We start from the raw sequence: 14,784 nt of genomic DNA, 5'->3' as shown, positions 1-14,784 counted from the left end.
CTGTTAGCATGATTTTCAAGTGGAGAAGGAATTGGAATTGAACATATTCAGTCAGATAAAATACAGAATAGAATTACTTTCACGTAACAAGATGTGTAGCTTTAGTCAGTACAACTAGCAGTCCAAGGGGTTTAAGGTAGACGCTTCTACCTATCAGATGAAACTCCCGGGAGCCTACCACAGGCCAGCTGGAGTCTGAAGCTACCCGGTGGCAGCTGGCAGATTTCTAAGAATCTGATAATTTTTAGTGTTGAGTCAGCCAGTTTGATCCCCTGAGTGGGCATGGACGAGAGAGGCAGTACAGGAGATACCATCCCATTTTCCTGGATGATATTGTCTATTGTTTCTCCATTGAGTTCCTCCCTGCTTTCAGGGCCCTTCCTCTTGCACGAATAAGCTCCAAGGGTCGCCGGACCTGCTGTCATGGGTTTTCCCGCAGAACGGAAAATGCACCGTCTTAACAAAGGGATTCAGAATGCTGGTACCAATCCCACCACTTAGAAGTCGTCAATGTATTGCTAAGAACTAGTCTAATGTTTATTGAGTTTCTCTCCACTTTCAGTGTCAGTTTTTACCTCTCTCTGAAGATATCTGGATTCTTTCGCCCTGTTTTTTTCTCTTTTAATTTTTATTTTATTATAAAAATAATTGACATGAGATCTACATAGTTAAAAGATTTTTAACTCTACAACACAGCATTGTTAACTAGGCACGATGTTGTATGACGTATCTCTAGATCTTACTCATCTCACATAACTGAAACTTTATACCTGTTGATTAGCAATTCCGCATATGATCTAAGAACCCTGCTTCTGAGTATTTATCAAAAAGAATGGCTATTAAGGTCTTAAAAGGTCTTAAAGAGATATTAACACCCTATCCATTCTTATTTTGAAAAGGATATCTGATCAGTTTTGAACATCTTTTTTTTTATTTTTTTAACGTTTATTTATTATTGAGAGACAGAGAGACACGGAGCATGAGCAGGGGAGGGGCCAAGAGATGGAGACACACAGAATCTGAAGCAGGCTCCAGGCTCTGAGCTGTCAGCACAGAGCCCAATGTGGGGCTCGAACCCACAAACCGCGAGATGGTGACCTGAACCGAAGTCAGATGCTTAGCTGACTGAGCCACCCAGGCGCCCCAGTTTTGAACTTCTTGATGCATATATTTTAAATATTTCCATTTAGGGCTAACCATTAAAACAGGATATAAAAAATGACATATTTAAAATGACTTTTCAATCTTCAGACATGGTAATATTAGGTAGGAATTATTTGGGGTTCAGGGCTTTCTCCATAATTCTTAAAAGTCATTCTATTTATTTTCCAGGCTATTCAATCAGTTTATAAATCCCATTCTGAATAAAGAAATCAAGTAGGAAGCAAATCAGTCAGGGAAAAAAAAAAAAACAAAAAGCAAAAAACAACTAAAATATTTACAAGCTCATGCCTTGGAGTCCTTATATTAAAATTATTTGTAGTTTATAAAATATTGCATGGGTAATAATATATCTTAAAATATTCTTTTTTAAATATTTCATTGGATATATTCATACTAAAGAATATTATTAAATATTACATAGGACACATACTACAAATTATTTGTTGTTAATATGAAATCTATATGTAACTGGGCATTCTGTAGTTTATGTAGAAATCCTAACCTTAACAGTTTCTAGTTGATGAGACCAATATTGATTTTTTCAGATACCTTTGACTTCCTCTTCACTTGTAATATCCAAATTCCACTATCAACTCTCACAGATCAAATGGATCTATGACATATAGTCAATTCATAGGATTTAGTGCCCTAAAAAGACAATTTTACTCCAGGGAACCCCGGTTAACAAAAAGTATAATGAATTTTTGTGGTGTGTTAGAAAGAATCTGCTGTCAGTGACCATGGGAGTGTCCATGATCAGAAGCCAGGAACCATGGGACATTACCAGCATCCAAGTGATAATCAAAATTAGCAAGTCCTATCTACTCACCTTTAATAGACTGGATTTTCTTCTCCTAAATTACTCTTGCTTTTCCTTTGGGCAGGGAGAATTTATGTTTCTCCTCTTCTTTGCAATGCTCCCTGAGGAAGTTACATGTAATTCATTCAGATGATGTGCCCAAATCATCTGAGAGATATTTTTAAGTTGCTTTGTGGTACCTACTAATTATCGAGGATATCCTACATATTCCCTAGTGAAAAAATGTAAGGGACAATTCAAGGAAAGGAACAAAACAACGTAAATGATAATGTACAGCTCCATGGAGACCTACATGATATAAATACACTCATTCAGAGTCAGTGATGAAAGTAACAATGGAAAATAGTTTGACATCAGCTTTATCCCAGTAAAACTGGAATAGCTCCAAAAATCATGGATACATTTGACAATAACATCGTAATTGGACAAGAATTTTTCTTGGAATTTATTATTAGAATACAAGCATATCAGTAGGCACTGGGTTAAAATACATCATTTAACCTCAGTAAGACAGATATTACTATTTCCATATTCAAAGGACACCAAACTCAGATAACTTGACGAAAGTCACATGGCTGACAAGTAGAAGATTTGAAATTAAAGCCTCATCTTTGAATGACTGATATACATGCCTTGACCTTTCATATGGCAAACCTGTAACCATGATTGTAATGCAATGTGTTGCCATAATGATTGCCTCAAGTATAATGTTTCCTGAGCTGAGATCCTACCAATCTTTGATTCCCACGAACTGTACTCATTAAGAGTAAAATCTATTGTCTTGTTTTCAAATTCACTAATTGTTTTTTATGCAGTATCTAGTTTGCTGTTAAAAAAAATAATGAATAAGAGATGCCTGAGTGGCTCAGTCAGTTAAGCGCCTGAAGCTTGATTTCAGTTCAGGTCATGATCTCAAAGTTTATGAGATTGAGCCCTGTGTTGGGCTCTGTACTGAGAGCCTGGTTGGGGTTCTTTCTCTCCTGCTTGAGATTCTCTCTCTCCCTCTCTCTGCCCCTCCCCTGCTTGTGGTCTCTCTCTCTCTCTCTCTCTCTCAAAATAAATAAATAAACTTAAAAAAAAAAGAACAATAAAATGCTTATGACTGATATTACCTCCTGCCCCTAGTAACTCATTTAGGTTCTGTATCATAATTCCTGTTTCTCTTTTTAATATCCATGTTTTCCTTTAAATTCTTGCAAATATTTGCAATTGTTTTAAAGTCCTAATCTGCTATTTCTATTATCTCTGTTATTTCTAGGTCTAATACCAATGATTTATTTTTCCTGAGGTTATGGATAACATTTTCCTGTTTTTTCAACCTGCAGAGAAATAAAACTTTAGATGCTAAACCTTGCAAACATTCTGCAGTTGAGTAGAGAATTTTTACATCTTTCTTTAAACAGTGTTGAGTTTTCTTTACTTTTATTTACTTGACATTCTTCTTAATCCTGTTGAAAGTTAATATTGAGCTGTGTTAAAATGGAGTATAGTGAATCTTTTCCTCTGGGGTGAGTTCTTTTCTCTTTTGCTATCTCCACTGGAAGCCCTATATAGTCAATAAATTTCCTCACTAAGTGTTGACAGAATTTAAATATATCTGATATATCTTGTGTGAATCAGTAGCTTTCATCATACGGATTCCTGATGATTTCTTTCTCCCTGGTAGTTGTTCCTGATCTGGACTTATGGGGTCTTCTCTTAATATGTGCACTTCGGAAGTCATCCAAAGTCTCAAACGTCATGTCAACATCTTAATCACTTTGCTTAGGTCTTTCTACTCCAGGACTAAGCTTCCACATTTCAGGCACCCCAGCCCTTCCTGATCTGATTTTGTCTTTTCGTTTCAATGTGACTATTGTGTTCTCCATGTGTTCCCAACCACCACCCCGTGTCAGGAACCAGTAAACGTGCCCCTTACAGATCACAGTAATGTGCTGCCAATCATCAAATATCTGAAAACATCTGTCACATGTGTGTTCTCCAATTTTCAGTGGTTTTCCGCAGCAGGCTTATTAAAATCCAGATTCCAGTTACAGAGATTGACAAAAGCCCTCAGAAAAGACATGCTACCAATTTTCCCTTATCAGTCTGATTTTTAGCATCCTCCTATTTCCCTCCATGATTATCTACTTTTTTTGAACAGATATCTAGATATTCTGATGTAAGTGTCTTTGGGAGGATGTTTATTCTCCAATCTTTCTTAAAACGAATATTCCATTATTTTTGATAACCCCTCATCTCTAGTTTGTACCATAATGCCTAGAGTGTATCATCCATCAGTAAACATTAGTTTGGTGAGTGTAAGCACTGAATCTAAGCTGGATTTCAAGCAGGATTTCTTCCAAATCACTCTGCATGTTAAACCAAGAATAGAGATAGTTGTCCTAACCATCAGAAATTTGCTTGTTTACTGTGTGTGCGTACATTGCTTTTAAAGCAGTAACATTTGTCAGTGTCCTTATCTTGAACATCTGCATAAAGACAAAGTTTGGGGGAACCTGGGTGGCTCAGTTGGTTGAGCAACCAACTCTTGATTTCTGTCCAGGTCATGATCTCATAGGTCATGGGATGGAGAGCCCTGGGCTCTGCCCTGACAGTGGAGAACCTGCTTGGGATTTTCTCTCTCTCTCTCTTTCTCTTCCTCTCCCCCTCTCACAATAAATAAACTTCAAAAAAAGAAAAAAAGACAAAGTTTGTAACAAGCCTAGAAACCTCTAACTATTTATCATTTAGGTAATTCACTTTTTTTGTGAACAGACTTATCTTCAGTTATTGTTCCTATTATATGCTACTGAATTTCAAAAATCTCCCCATCTTTTTTTTGATGTTTTCTTAAATTATTAATAGCATTTTAGTTAATTATACACTTTAAGGAGATAGAGAAATCATGGGAAAGTGTAAATCCCCTTGAGAGACAGTGTCCTAAGTTACTGTAAAACATTCAAGCTGTCATAGATCTCCTTAGAGGCCAATGTCAAGTGTGTGTATATATATAGATGTCCCTTCTGCACAAACTTGTCCTCTTAGAGGAAAAGTATTAAATATGTTAAAACTGTTCATTACTTTGTTATTCTGCTCCTTGTACATTAATAGATAAAATTTGCCCTCAATTATTTTACCTGGAGTTATCTTTAGATACATACTATTAATATAATAACTCTGTATATCACATAATTATTAACGGAAACTCTTTTTCACCAATAAAAAACATGGAAAAGTACACAGAGTTGCTAAAGCTGAAAGATTAAAATATTTTTGGTAAGTTCAATTAGTTTTGTAAGCTTTTTTTCTTTTTCTTTGAATTTCCTCATAATTAGATTAGTTAGAAAATTTGTTTTAAGTCTCGTAGAATCATATGAGTGCTAAGAATATTAGAGATTATGTCATCTAACTCAACACCTTATCATTCAATTCTGCTTCAGTATCATCTTAAATTTTGCAGAGGATGGGTATCTCTGAATAAGCACTATAATTGAATTTCTAAATTCCATTTGGAAATGCCGTGTTTTTAAGTATGCTCACGATGAAAACTGTTTACAATAGACAATCTTTCCTTGAGAAAATGTTTTTTAGTTGGTGTTCTGAAAAGAAGAAGCAGACAGTTCCATGAGAATTCTAACCAATGCAACTTTCCGCAGTGATGGAAATGTCTATAATTTCTGTTGTTCAGCATAATTGACTACCAGTCACATATGGGTCTTGAGCACTTGAATGAGGACTAGTTCACATAATTTAAATTTAATTCAGTTTCACTTTATGTGTAAATATTTTCATGAAATCACACTGCATAGGATACTTGGGACGTGATAGACTAATGTTATATTCAGTAATGAAAAGTCTGGGCTTAACATCATTTGTTGAAAGCACTCATGCACTGTGGCAAATATATTGATACTTTCTGAGCAACATATGAGAAATTGTGAAAATTTATGGGCCAGTAATTTATCAAAGGAAATGTTAAACCATCCATTTACATTTACATTTACATTTAAATGCCATTTTAAAATAAAATGAGCCAGATATTAAAAATTGGGGAAAGGTAAATTGGTTGACTAAAATATTTTTTTCATGATCTATATTTGTCCACATCTTCCCTTAAAGAAACTCACATAGCAATTTCCTATCAATATATTGCTTATCTACCTACATATCTATCATCTATTACCTATCATCTATCTATCTATCTATCTATCTATCTATCTATCTATCTATCATCTGTCTTTTATCTAATCTACATCTATCATTTTTCTGTTATATATATCTTACTATCTTTTCTATAATTTGAGTACTTATTATACACTCAAAGCAATATTTAGCATCTTGCTTGCAATATCTCCTATTTTCTTTTCAATAATCATGTGACGTAGATGTAATTATATGCAGTCTGAGAAAAGACAAATGAGTTTGCCAAAGTCAGTAAGTCAGTAGTGATGAGTGATTTCCTGGGTCTCAGAGTAGGTGATTTCACTCGGGGTGTCCTTCCAAGGGCTCATCAGAAGCCATCACAAGAGTCCAGGGATCATGCACTTTGAAGAGTATCATGGCACCAGCTTGAAGGTCAACCCCTGCCTTAGATCTTGTAATTTATTTCTTTCATGTCTAAATAAGAAGAGTTGAGACCATAGCTTAAATTTAACCTTGCAAATTCTTTTCACTTGCCATCAGTGTCCCTCATTCTGGTATCACTTTTCTTTCTATTGAGGTGGGCACTATAGAAACAGACTAAAATTTTTGAGAGTCTAAATGCTTTTTCAATATTTCCTTATGGGATAGAATCATAAGTAGCCCTGAAAAAATTAAGAAACAATTTAATAAAGCTCCAGCTATCATAAATGAGTAGACTTAGATTCAGCAAAATGATTTATTTAAAGACACAACTCTAAACCTGTTTCTGTTTGTTTTTACTAAATGCCAGACTGTCCTGTTCATTCTAATGCCTTTATTTTTTTTTTCATGTCAGACTTCAAGATAAGGAATTAACAAATGGCCGAAGAAAATTTCACAGCTGTTACTGAGTTTATTCTTTTGGGATTGACAGATAATGCTGACCTGAAAATCATGCTTTTTGTGTTGTTCTTGGTGATTTATGCAATTACCTTGGCAGGGAATCTGGGCATGATTTTCTTAATCCAAATCACTCCCAAGCTCCACACACCCATGTACTTTTTCCTAAGCTGCCTTTCATTTATAGATGCCTGCTATTCATCTGTTATTGCACCGAAAATGCTGATCAACTTCTTGATTGTGAGGGAAACCATCTCATTCTCTGCCTGCATAGTGCAGCTTTTGTTTTTTGGGTGTTTATCACCACAGAAGGCTTCTTGCTGTCATTGATGGCCTATGACCGCTATGTGGCCATTGCCAACCCTTTGCTTTACAGTGTAGTCATGTCTAAAAGGAAGTGTGTAGGGCTGGTCACTGGGTCATTCGTCGGTGGAATGCTCAACTCATTGATACACACAATAAGCTTGGGAAGACTGTCCTTTTGTGGGTCCAATGTTGTTAGCCACTTCTTCTGTGATGTTCCCCCACTGCTAAAGCTGTCGTGTTCTGATACATCCAAGAATGAGTTGCTGCTCTTAACTTTTTCTGGAGTCATTGCCATGGCTACTTTTTTGATTGTGGTCATTTCCTACATTTTCATTTTTATCACTATCCTGAGGATCAGTTCAGCAGCAGGTAGACAGAAAGCCTTCTCCACCTGTGCCTCTCACCTGACTTCTGTGACCATATTCTATGGTACCTTAAGCTTTAGTTACATTCAGCCAAGTTCCCAGTATTCTGTGGAGCAGGAGAAGGTGGTTTCTGTGTTCTATACACTAGTGATTCCCATGTTAAACCCACTTATTTACAGTCTGAGAAACAAAGAGGTAAAGGATGCTGTGAAAAGGGCCATAGAGATGAAACATTTCCCCTGTTAATTTCAAGTCCCTGTGAATTGTACAACAGTCCACCAGTCCCTTCTTTACTTAACTAACGTTCGCATGAATTTAATTAACTGTAGTTTCTTAGTACAAACCATATATTCTACATACTCATTTTCACATGAGAAAAAAAAAGTATTTTTACTTTTGTAGAAAGTGATTTAATTCATAACTGCATTTTAGAATAGATAACAAAGCTTAGCTCATGTGAGATATGTATCTGCATCAATTTTAAATTTTTTTTTTCAACGTTTATTTATTTTTTTGGGACAGAGAGAGACAGAGCATGAACGGGGGAGGGGCAGAGAGAGAGGGAGACACAGAATCGGAAACAGGCTCCAGGCTCCGAGCCATCAGCCCAGAGCCTGACGCGGGGCTCGAACTCACGGACTGCGAGATCGTGACCTGGCTGAAGTCGGACGCTTAACCGACTGTGCCACCCAGGCGCCCCAAGAATATTAGATAAATGTAGTTGATAAAGTAGGGTCAGGGTTTGAGAGGATCTACTCCAATTTTAAAGTAGTTCTACTGTGGGTAAAATGCTACCAAAAAGAATCGCATGCTACAGAGAAATTCATCTGAGAAAGAAAGAATCAATTGAGGCAGTGAATTTCATTGTCATCTTGCTTTAAAAAAATTGCCTCAGCCACCCCAGCCTTCAGCAACACCACCCCATCAGTCAGCAGCGACCAACATGGAAGCAACACTCTCCATTACCAAAAAGATTACAACTTTCTGGAAGCTCAGATGATGATGGTTAGTGCATTTTTTGAAATTGAGATATGTACATTGTCTTTTAGACATAATGCTATTGCATACTTAATAGACAATAGTATAGTGTAAACACAACTTATATAGGCCCTGGGGAATCAAACCATTCGTTTCTCTCGGTTTAGTGTGATACAGCTTTATTGTGATACTGGCTTTAATGTGGCAGTAATCTGCATTATCTCCAAGGTATGCCCGTACAATATATTGAGTGTTGTCCCAATTCATGTAAACAGCCAAAGGCTGCTGACCACAGTGATTAGACAAATAAAAGGAACAAGGTACAACTCAGGAATATCTATCAACCCCATGAAAAGAACCTTCACGGATCAACCTATACAGTTTGTCATCGAAAGAGCTGCTGAAAACCAGAGACGTCAACAGAGACCGAGTGGGGAATCTGGGCTTCTTTTTTCCCTCTGGCAGTCATGAGGCAGTTCCTCCTTCCTCTGCTAAGCACTATCAGAGAAAGGTTATTAAACAGACAAGATAAAAGATGATTCGTTGACTTGTAATATAAAATTGTTCAAGTTTCAGATCTGTGAAAGACATCAGACCCAAAGGTACACATATTGTATAAATACACTTACAGGAAATGCCCCAATGGATGAAATCAGGGAGGCAGGAAAGAGATTGTTGGTTGCTTGAGGCTGGGGTTTGGAGGTGTTGATGAAGAATGAGGAGTAACTACTAAGTACTAATAGGCACGAGGTCTCTTTCTGGGGTAATGAAAATGTCCTAAAATTGATTGTGGTGTTGGTTGTACAATTCTGTGAATATCCTATAATCATTGAATTGTACACTTGGAATGGGTAAATTGTATGGCTTGTAAATTATATCTCAATGAGACTGCTATAAAAACAAAAATAGCAACAAGGGGAAGAAAGTCCATTTATGTGACTATTACTAGATCTGAAATCAGGAGGTTAATCTATGTATAATCCACCTTGCAAGAGACAGAAATCACATTTATCTAATAGGTATTAAATTCTTTACGGTAGACAAAACATGTGAAAGTTTAATGACTTTGTAAAAAATTAAAACTTGAAAGAAATCTTTATAATTTTCTATTTCTAAATCAATTTTTTGAAAATAAGTCTCTAATTTTTATGGAATCAAGGTGCACTGTGATGACCAAGGAAAGATTTTATGAAGAGGTAAGTTTTAAAAACGCCAACATTTTCAGGGGTGCTTGGGTGGCTCTGTTGGTTAAACATCTGAATCTTGATTTTGGATCAGGTCATGATCTCATGGTTCATGGTTTTGTGTCTCACGTTGTGCTCTGCACTGACAGTGTGGAGCTTGCTGGGGATTATCTCTCTCCCTCTCTCTCTGTCTCTCCCCTGCTTATGGTCTCTCTCTCTCTCTCTCTCTCTCAAAATAAATAAATAAACTTTAAATAATAATAATACTACTAATAAGCTCTCTCAAAATAAATAAAAAACTTTAATAATAATTAATAACAACAACAATAATAATAATGCTAAAATTTTCTATGACAGAATAAAATCTGAATTTTTACTTTGTCTACTCTATGGTTGACTGATTTCTATTATTTTGAGCTGTGCATTATATAAATAGGCAGATACCTCTGACCATATATTTTGTTATTATTTCATTTCATGTGCTATTTGATGAAAGTTTGTTGAGATTTAAAGAATATCATCCAAAGTATTTTAATCCTTATCATGAAGGAAACAATCAAGGTAAGACTGAGTGTAAATATAATATGAATTTCTGCTGAAATATAACACAGGAAGGAATAGGAAGGCACACCCTTTGTGCCTTCCAGGGAGTCACTCACACATACTAGAAATTAGAATAGAGTTTCTCCTGTAATATGACTTCTGAGATTTCTCTACCTCATAGCATTCCTGTTCAGCTCTCCAAGTGGTTCCTCTTTCTCCAGGGAATTCTGAGATACACGTGGCACCAGTTGTCAATTCCCACATCCTTCTTCTTTCCCAGTGGTGCCTTTCTCTAATTAAGGAATCATATGCAGATACAATTTGACATCTGGGAATATTATGATTATTGTAGGTCATTAGATATTTAATGAATCATAGATCATTCCTTATTCCAAATATAATATCATTTAACTTTCATACGCAAGATTCTCAGTTATCTCTCTCTCTCTCCCTCTCTCTCTTTCTCATATTTTCAGGAGCTCTTTTGATGACAAACTGTGTAGGTTGACTGATAAGGTTTTTTTTTTTTTTTCATGAGGTGGATAAAGTTATAGCTTGTTCTTTTTATCTGCGTCACCACTGTGCTGAACAGTCTTTGGGTGTTAACATGAATCAGGGCAATATTCAATGTATTCTACTTCATTGGGGAGGTGTTTTTCACATCTTAGTCTATATGAATGGCACACCCGAAAATAACATGGTGCCCAACCTTCACAACTGCAGGTAATGCTCTACCTTTCTCCATTATATCATTTAGGAATGTTTTTCCCATGCATTTAATGGGTCACTCAACAGATCATGGCTCAAGAAAGAGGGCCATGTTTTTCATTAAAAAAAAAAAAGTGATGGACTGTTGAACTTAACGGCTTTTCACTAGCTCTGTTGCACAACATCAGAGTCAATATATTCTCTTGTCCTTATGTTAATTTTCCAAATGGGTGAAGCTTGGATAAAATTTCAGCAAAGCCTAAGGAGTAGAAGATGATTGAGAATAAATAGTCCCCTTACAGGCCTCTCCCACCCCCCCCAACTTTTTTTTTTTTTTTTTTGGAAAGAGTATCTATCTCTTATAGTGTCTCTGGCAGAATTCCCACTACAAATCACTAACAATGACATTTGGCTTTTTTTTTTTTTTTTTTTTTTTGTAATTCTGCTTCTCCTTACCTTTTATTTCTCAAAAGGAGTCAAACTTTGAACATAAATATAAAAATATAAACCTCCTTGTTTATTTCTTTTCAGGAAGTTTCTGATAACTTAATGCTAATTCTTGCCCTCTTTCAATTTATTAGAGATTTGCTCAGGCTTTGTCCTGCATTCACTTTGTTATGGCTGTCTGAGCAAAATCACCCTTACGAGATGCCTGATTAGGAGCAACTGGGTGGCTCAATCAGTTAAACATCCAACTCTTGATTTTGGCTCAGGTCATAATCTCATGGTTTTGTGACATTGACTCCTGCATTGGGGTCTGGGCCTGACAGTGAAGCCTATTGGGATTCCTTTACTTCCCCTCTCTCTGCCCCTCCCCCCTCTGTCTCTCTCTCACTCTCTCTCTCTCAAAATGAATAAACATTTAAAAAAACCCAAATGCCTGATTAATTAATTAATTACTGTGAGTCAGTTCATTTATTTGTAATTAACTGATTTTATCGTTCTTGAATTCTTTTTCTGTGCAGACGTGGCTTCCATTATTTTATGAATCTCTCTGCTATTTCTCCTTTTCTAATCTGACATCAGCTTACGGGAAATTTTACTCTCTTTCATCTCTGGGATGACATCAGTGAAGCATAAAAATGACATTAAGAGACAATAAAGGGTATGTCTTAAGGGCATGAAGCCTTAGTAATGAACTAGACCACCCAGCTTTGAAGCCTGGTTCTAACACCTAATGAGTTGTGTACTCTGACAGCTTACTTAACCCCTCTGAATCACCATTTTATAAATTAAAAAATAAAAATTCTAATACAATCTATCTCACAGAGCTGTTATGAGGACAAAATCCAAGACGCGAAGAATGCCTGTCATACAGTACCCAAAGATGAGATAATACCTACTAGTGTTTATGACCATCACAAAGATTCCTTTTAAGGACATCAACAGTTTGATAAAATTGATCCTCACATGATACTGTATTATGCAATACAGTTTTTTTCTATTTTGAGACTTTATTTTTTATGAGAAGTTTTAGGTTTAGTGTAAACTTAAGAGGGTACAGAGATTTCTCATATATTCCCTGTCCCAACAAATGCATAGCCTCCCCATGTCCCATTATCCACATTCCCCCGTAGAGAGGTACAGTTGTTACATTTGATGAACCTACACTGATACGTCGTTTTCACTGAAACTCTATCATTTATATTACAAATCATCCTTGGGGTTGTACTTTTCTATTGCTTCGGACAAATATATAACATCTCGTATCCGCCATTATACTTTCATACAAAATAGTTTTACTGCCCTAAATTTTTTCTCTCTTTCTCTATTCATCCCTTCTTCTTCCCTAACTCCTGGCAACCACTGATCTTTGCACTGTCTCCATAGTTATGCCTTTTTTCAGAGTGTCGTAGAGCTGGAATCATACTGTGAGTAGTGTTTTCAGATTGGCTTCTTTTACTTAGCAACAGTCATTTATGGTTGCACCATATCTTTCTGTGACTTGATAGATCATTTCTTTTTAGTGCTGAATAATATTCCATTGTCTGAATGTGTCATGGTTTACTTACCCATATACTTACGGAAGGGCATCTTGATTGCTTTGCATTATGTACTTTTTCTTTTTTTTTTTTACTTTTTAAAAATTTTGGTTCAAGGTTTTATTAAAATCCTAGCTACTTAATATATAGGGTAATATTGGTTGCAGGAGTAGAATTTAGTGATTCATCACTTACATATAACACCCAACGCTTATCACAGCAAGTGCCATGATCATGCACTTCTTAAATTTTATTCCAATGAATTATTTTATTCAATGTCCATTGGCTAAACAGAGACTTTATTGTATCATGGTGACCAAAGCAACTATCATTAACTCCTAACTTCAGTAAAATCCCAGAAATACTAAGAAGAATAAAAGTAAGCAAAGGGGAAATTAAAAATAAGCACATGGGAAAGTGTGGAGTGACGTAGATTACCTACGCATGAGAGGCAAGATCTGTGTGTCCTTGCCATGTATCCATCCTCATTCACCTTAGAAGTATGACAGAGTTTGGGGCGCCTGGGTGGCTCAGTCGGTTAAGCAGCCGACTTCGGCTCAGGTCATGATCTCACAGTCTGTGAGTTCGAGCCCTGCGTCGGGCTCTGTGCTGACAGTCAGAGCCTGGAGCCTGCTTCCGATTCTGTGTCTCCCTCTCTCTCTGACCCTCCCCTGCTCATGCTCTGTCTCTCTCTCTCATCTGTCAAAAATAAATAAACATTAAAAAAAAAAAGAAGTACGACAGAGTGCAAAAACAGGATTGTTCGTTTCCCTTTGCTTCCCACATGTAAGAGAATCAATCAATGCAGGTAAATGGTGATAGTCCATTAACATATGGTGCATAAAAAGTATTGATAAATTTTGGGGAACATCAATCCAAGAAAAGAGAAGCAATACAATTAATTCATTGTAGAATAGTCCTCTTACTCAAGGATACAAAAACAAGTGGAACATATTTTTTAAACGTGGATAATTACTTTTCTTAAAAAAGATAAGGCAATATTATAATATACTAAACCAACAAGCCAGATTACTAAGAACAACCAGTTGAGGGAAAAAGCACAAACCAGGGAGCCCTCAAAACTTTATCTTAATTTGAATATCCTCAGATATCAACCAAAGGGGCTTTGTGAGACAAACCACGGGCCACTCAGATTGCTGGATTACCAAGTATGTTCAGCCAATAGACTCATAAATTGAGGAGAAGAAAGGGGAATCTCAATGCTTGTAATAAAGGTGTTTGAGCGCACTACTGTGACCCAATACTTCAAATCATCAGATATCACAGAAACAACCAGTATTAAAATAATTCCAAAACATACCAGGGAAGAGTTTGAAGGCTAACACAGAAGGAAAAGACTTACACACATACACACACACACACACACACATATACATAGGCACTGCATTTTTACAATATATAGGTGAGAAAGACACAGAAATACTTGACAGTTTTGTGTTTATGTGTCTCTCTTTGTGTATATCCATCTAACACATTCTACTGTACTATAATATTTACTTGATTTACATACACAATCCACCTTTCTCTTGGAAGGAAGGCGATATTTTTTACTATTTTGTTCACAAGTCAATTTACAACAGTTAGACGTGCCTAGCATACATAAGACAATCTATAAACTGTCTTCAAATATGTTGAATGCATTTGTGTTTCCTCTTTTCTTCGGAGGCACAGAGAGAAAAATTTAAAGTCCATAAGCTAGTTTATAGGAA

The 14,784-nt window shown here is 36.2% G+C and overlaps 1 protein-coding gene across 1 annotated transcript; it reads left to right on the top strand.

Moving 5' to 3' along the window:
- The first annotated feature begins 6,961 nt into the window (after window positions 1-6,961).
- On the top strand, window positions 6,962-7,905 carry LOC124506185 (olfactory receptor 1052-like). The gene is given in 2 exon segments (XM_047072202.1): window positions 6,962-7,280; window positions 7,283-7,905. Coding segments are annotated over 2 exon segments (936 nt in total). The 5' UTR covers window positions 6,962-6,967.
- The last annotated feature ends 6,879 nt before the right edge of the window (window positions 7,906-14,784 follow it).

The sequence above is a fragment of the Lynx rufus genome, unplaced genomic scaffold (assembly GCF_022079265.1).
Source record: "Lynx rufus isolate CCGP_SWC_20201006 ecotype Redwood Valley unplaced genomic scaffold, mLynRuf1.p SCAF_9, whole genome shotgun sequence".
Lineage (NCBI taxonomy): Eukaryota > Metazoa > Chordata > Mammalia > Carnivora > Felidae > Lynx > Lynx rufus.
Note: the sequence above shows the minus strand (reverse complement) of the source record. Positions and strands in the feature narration are given on the sequence as shown.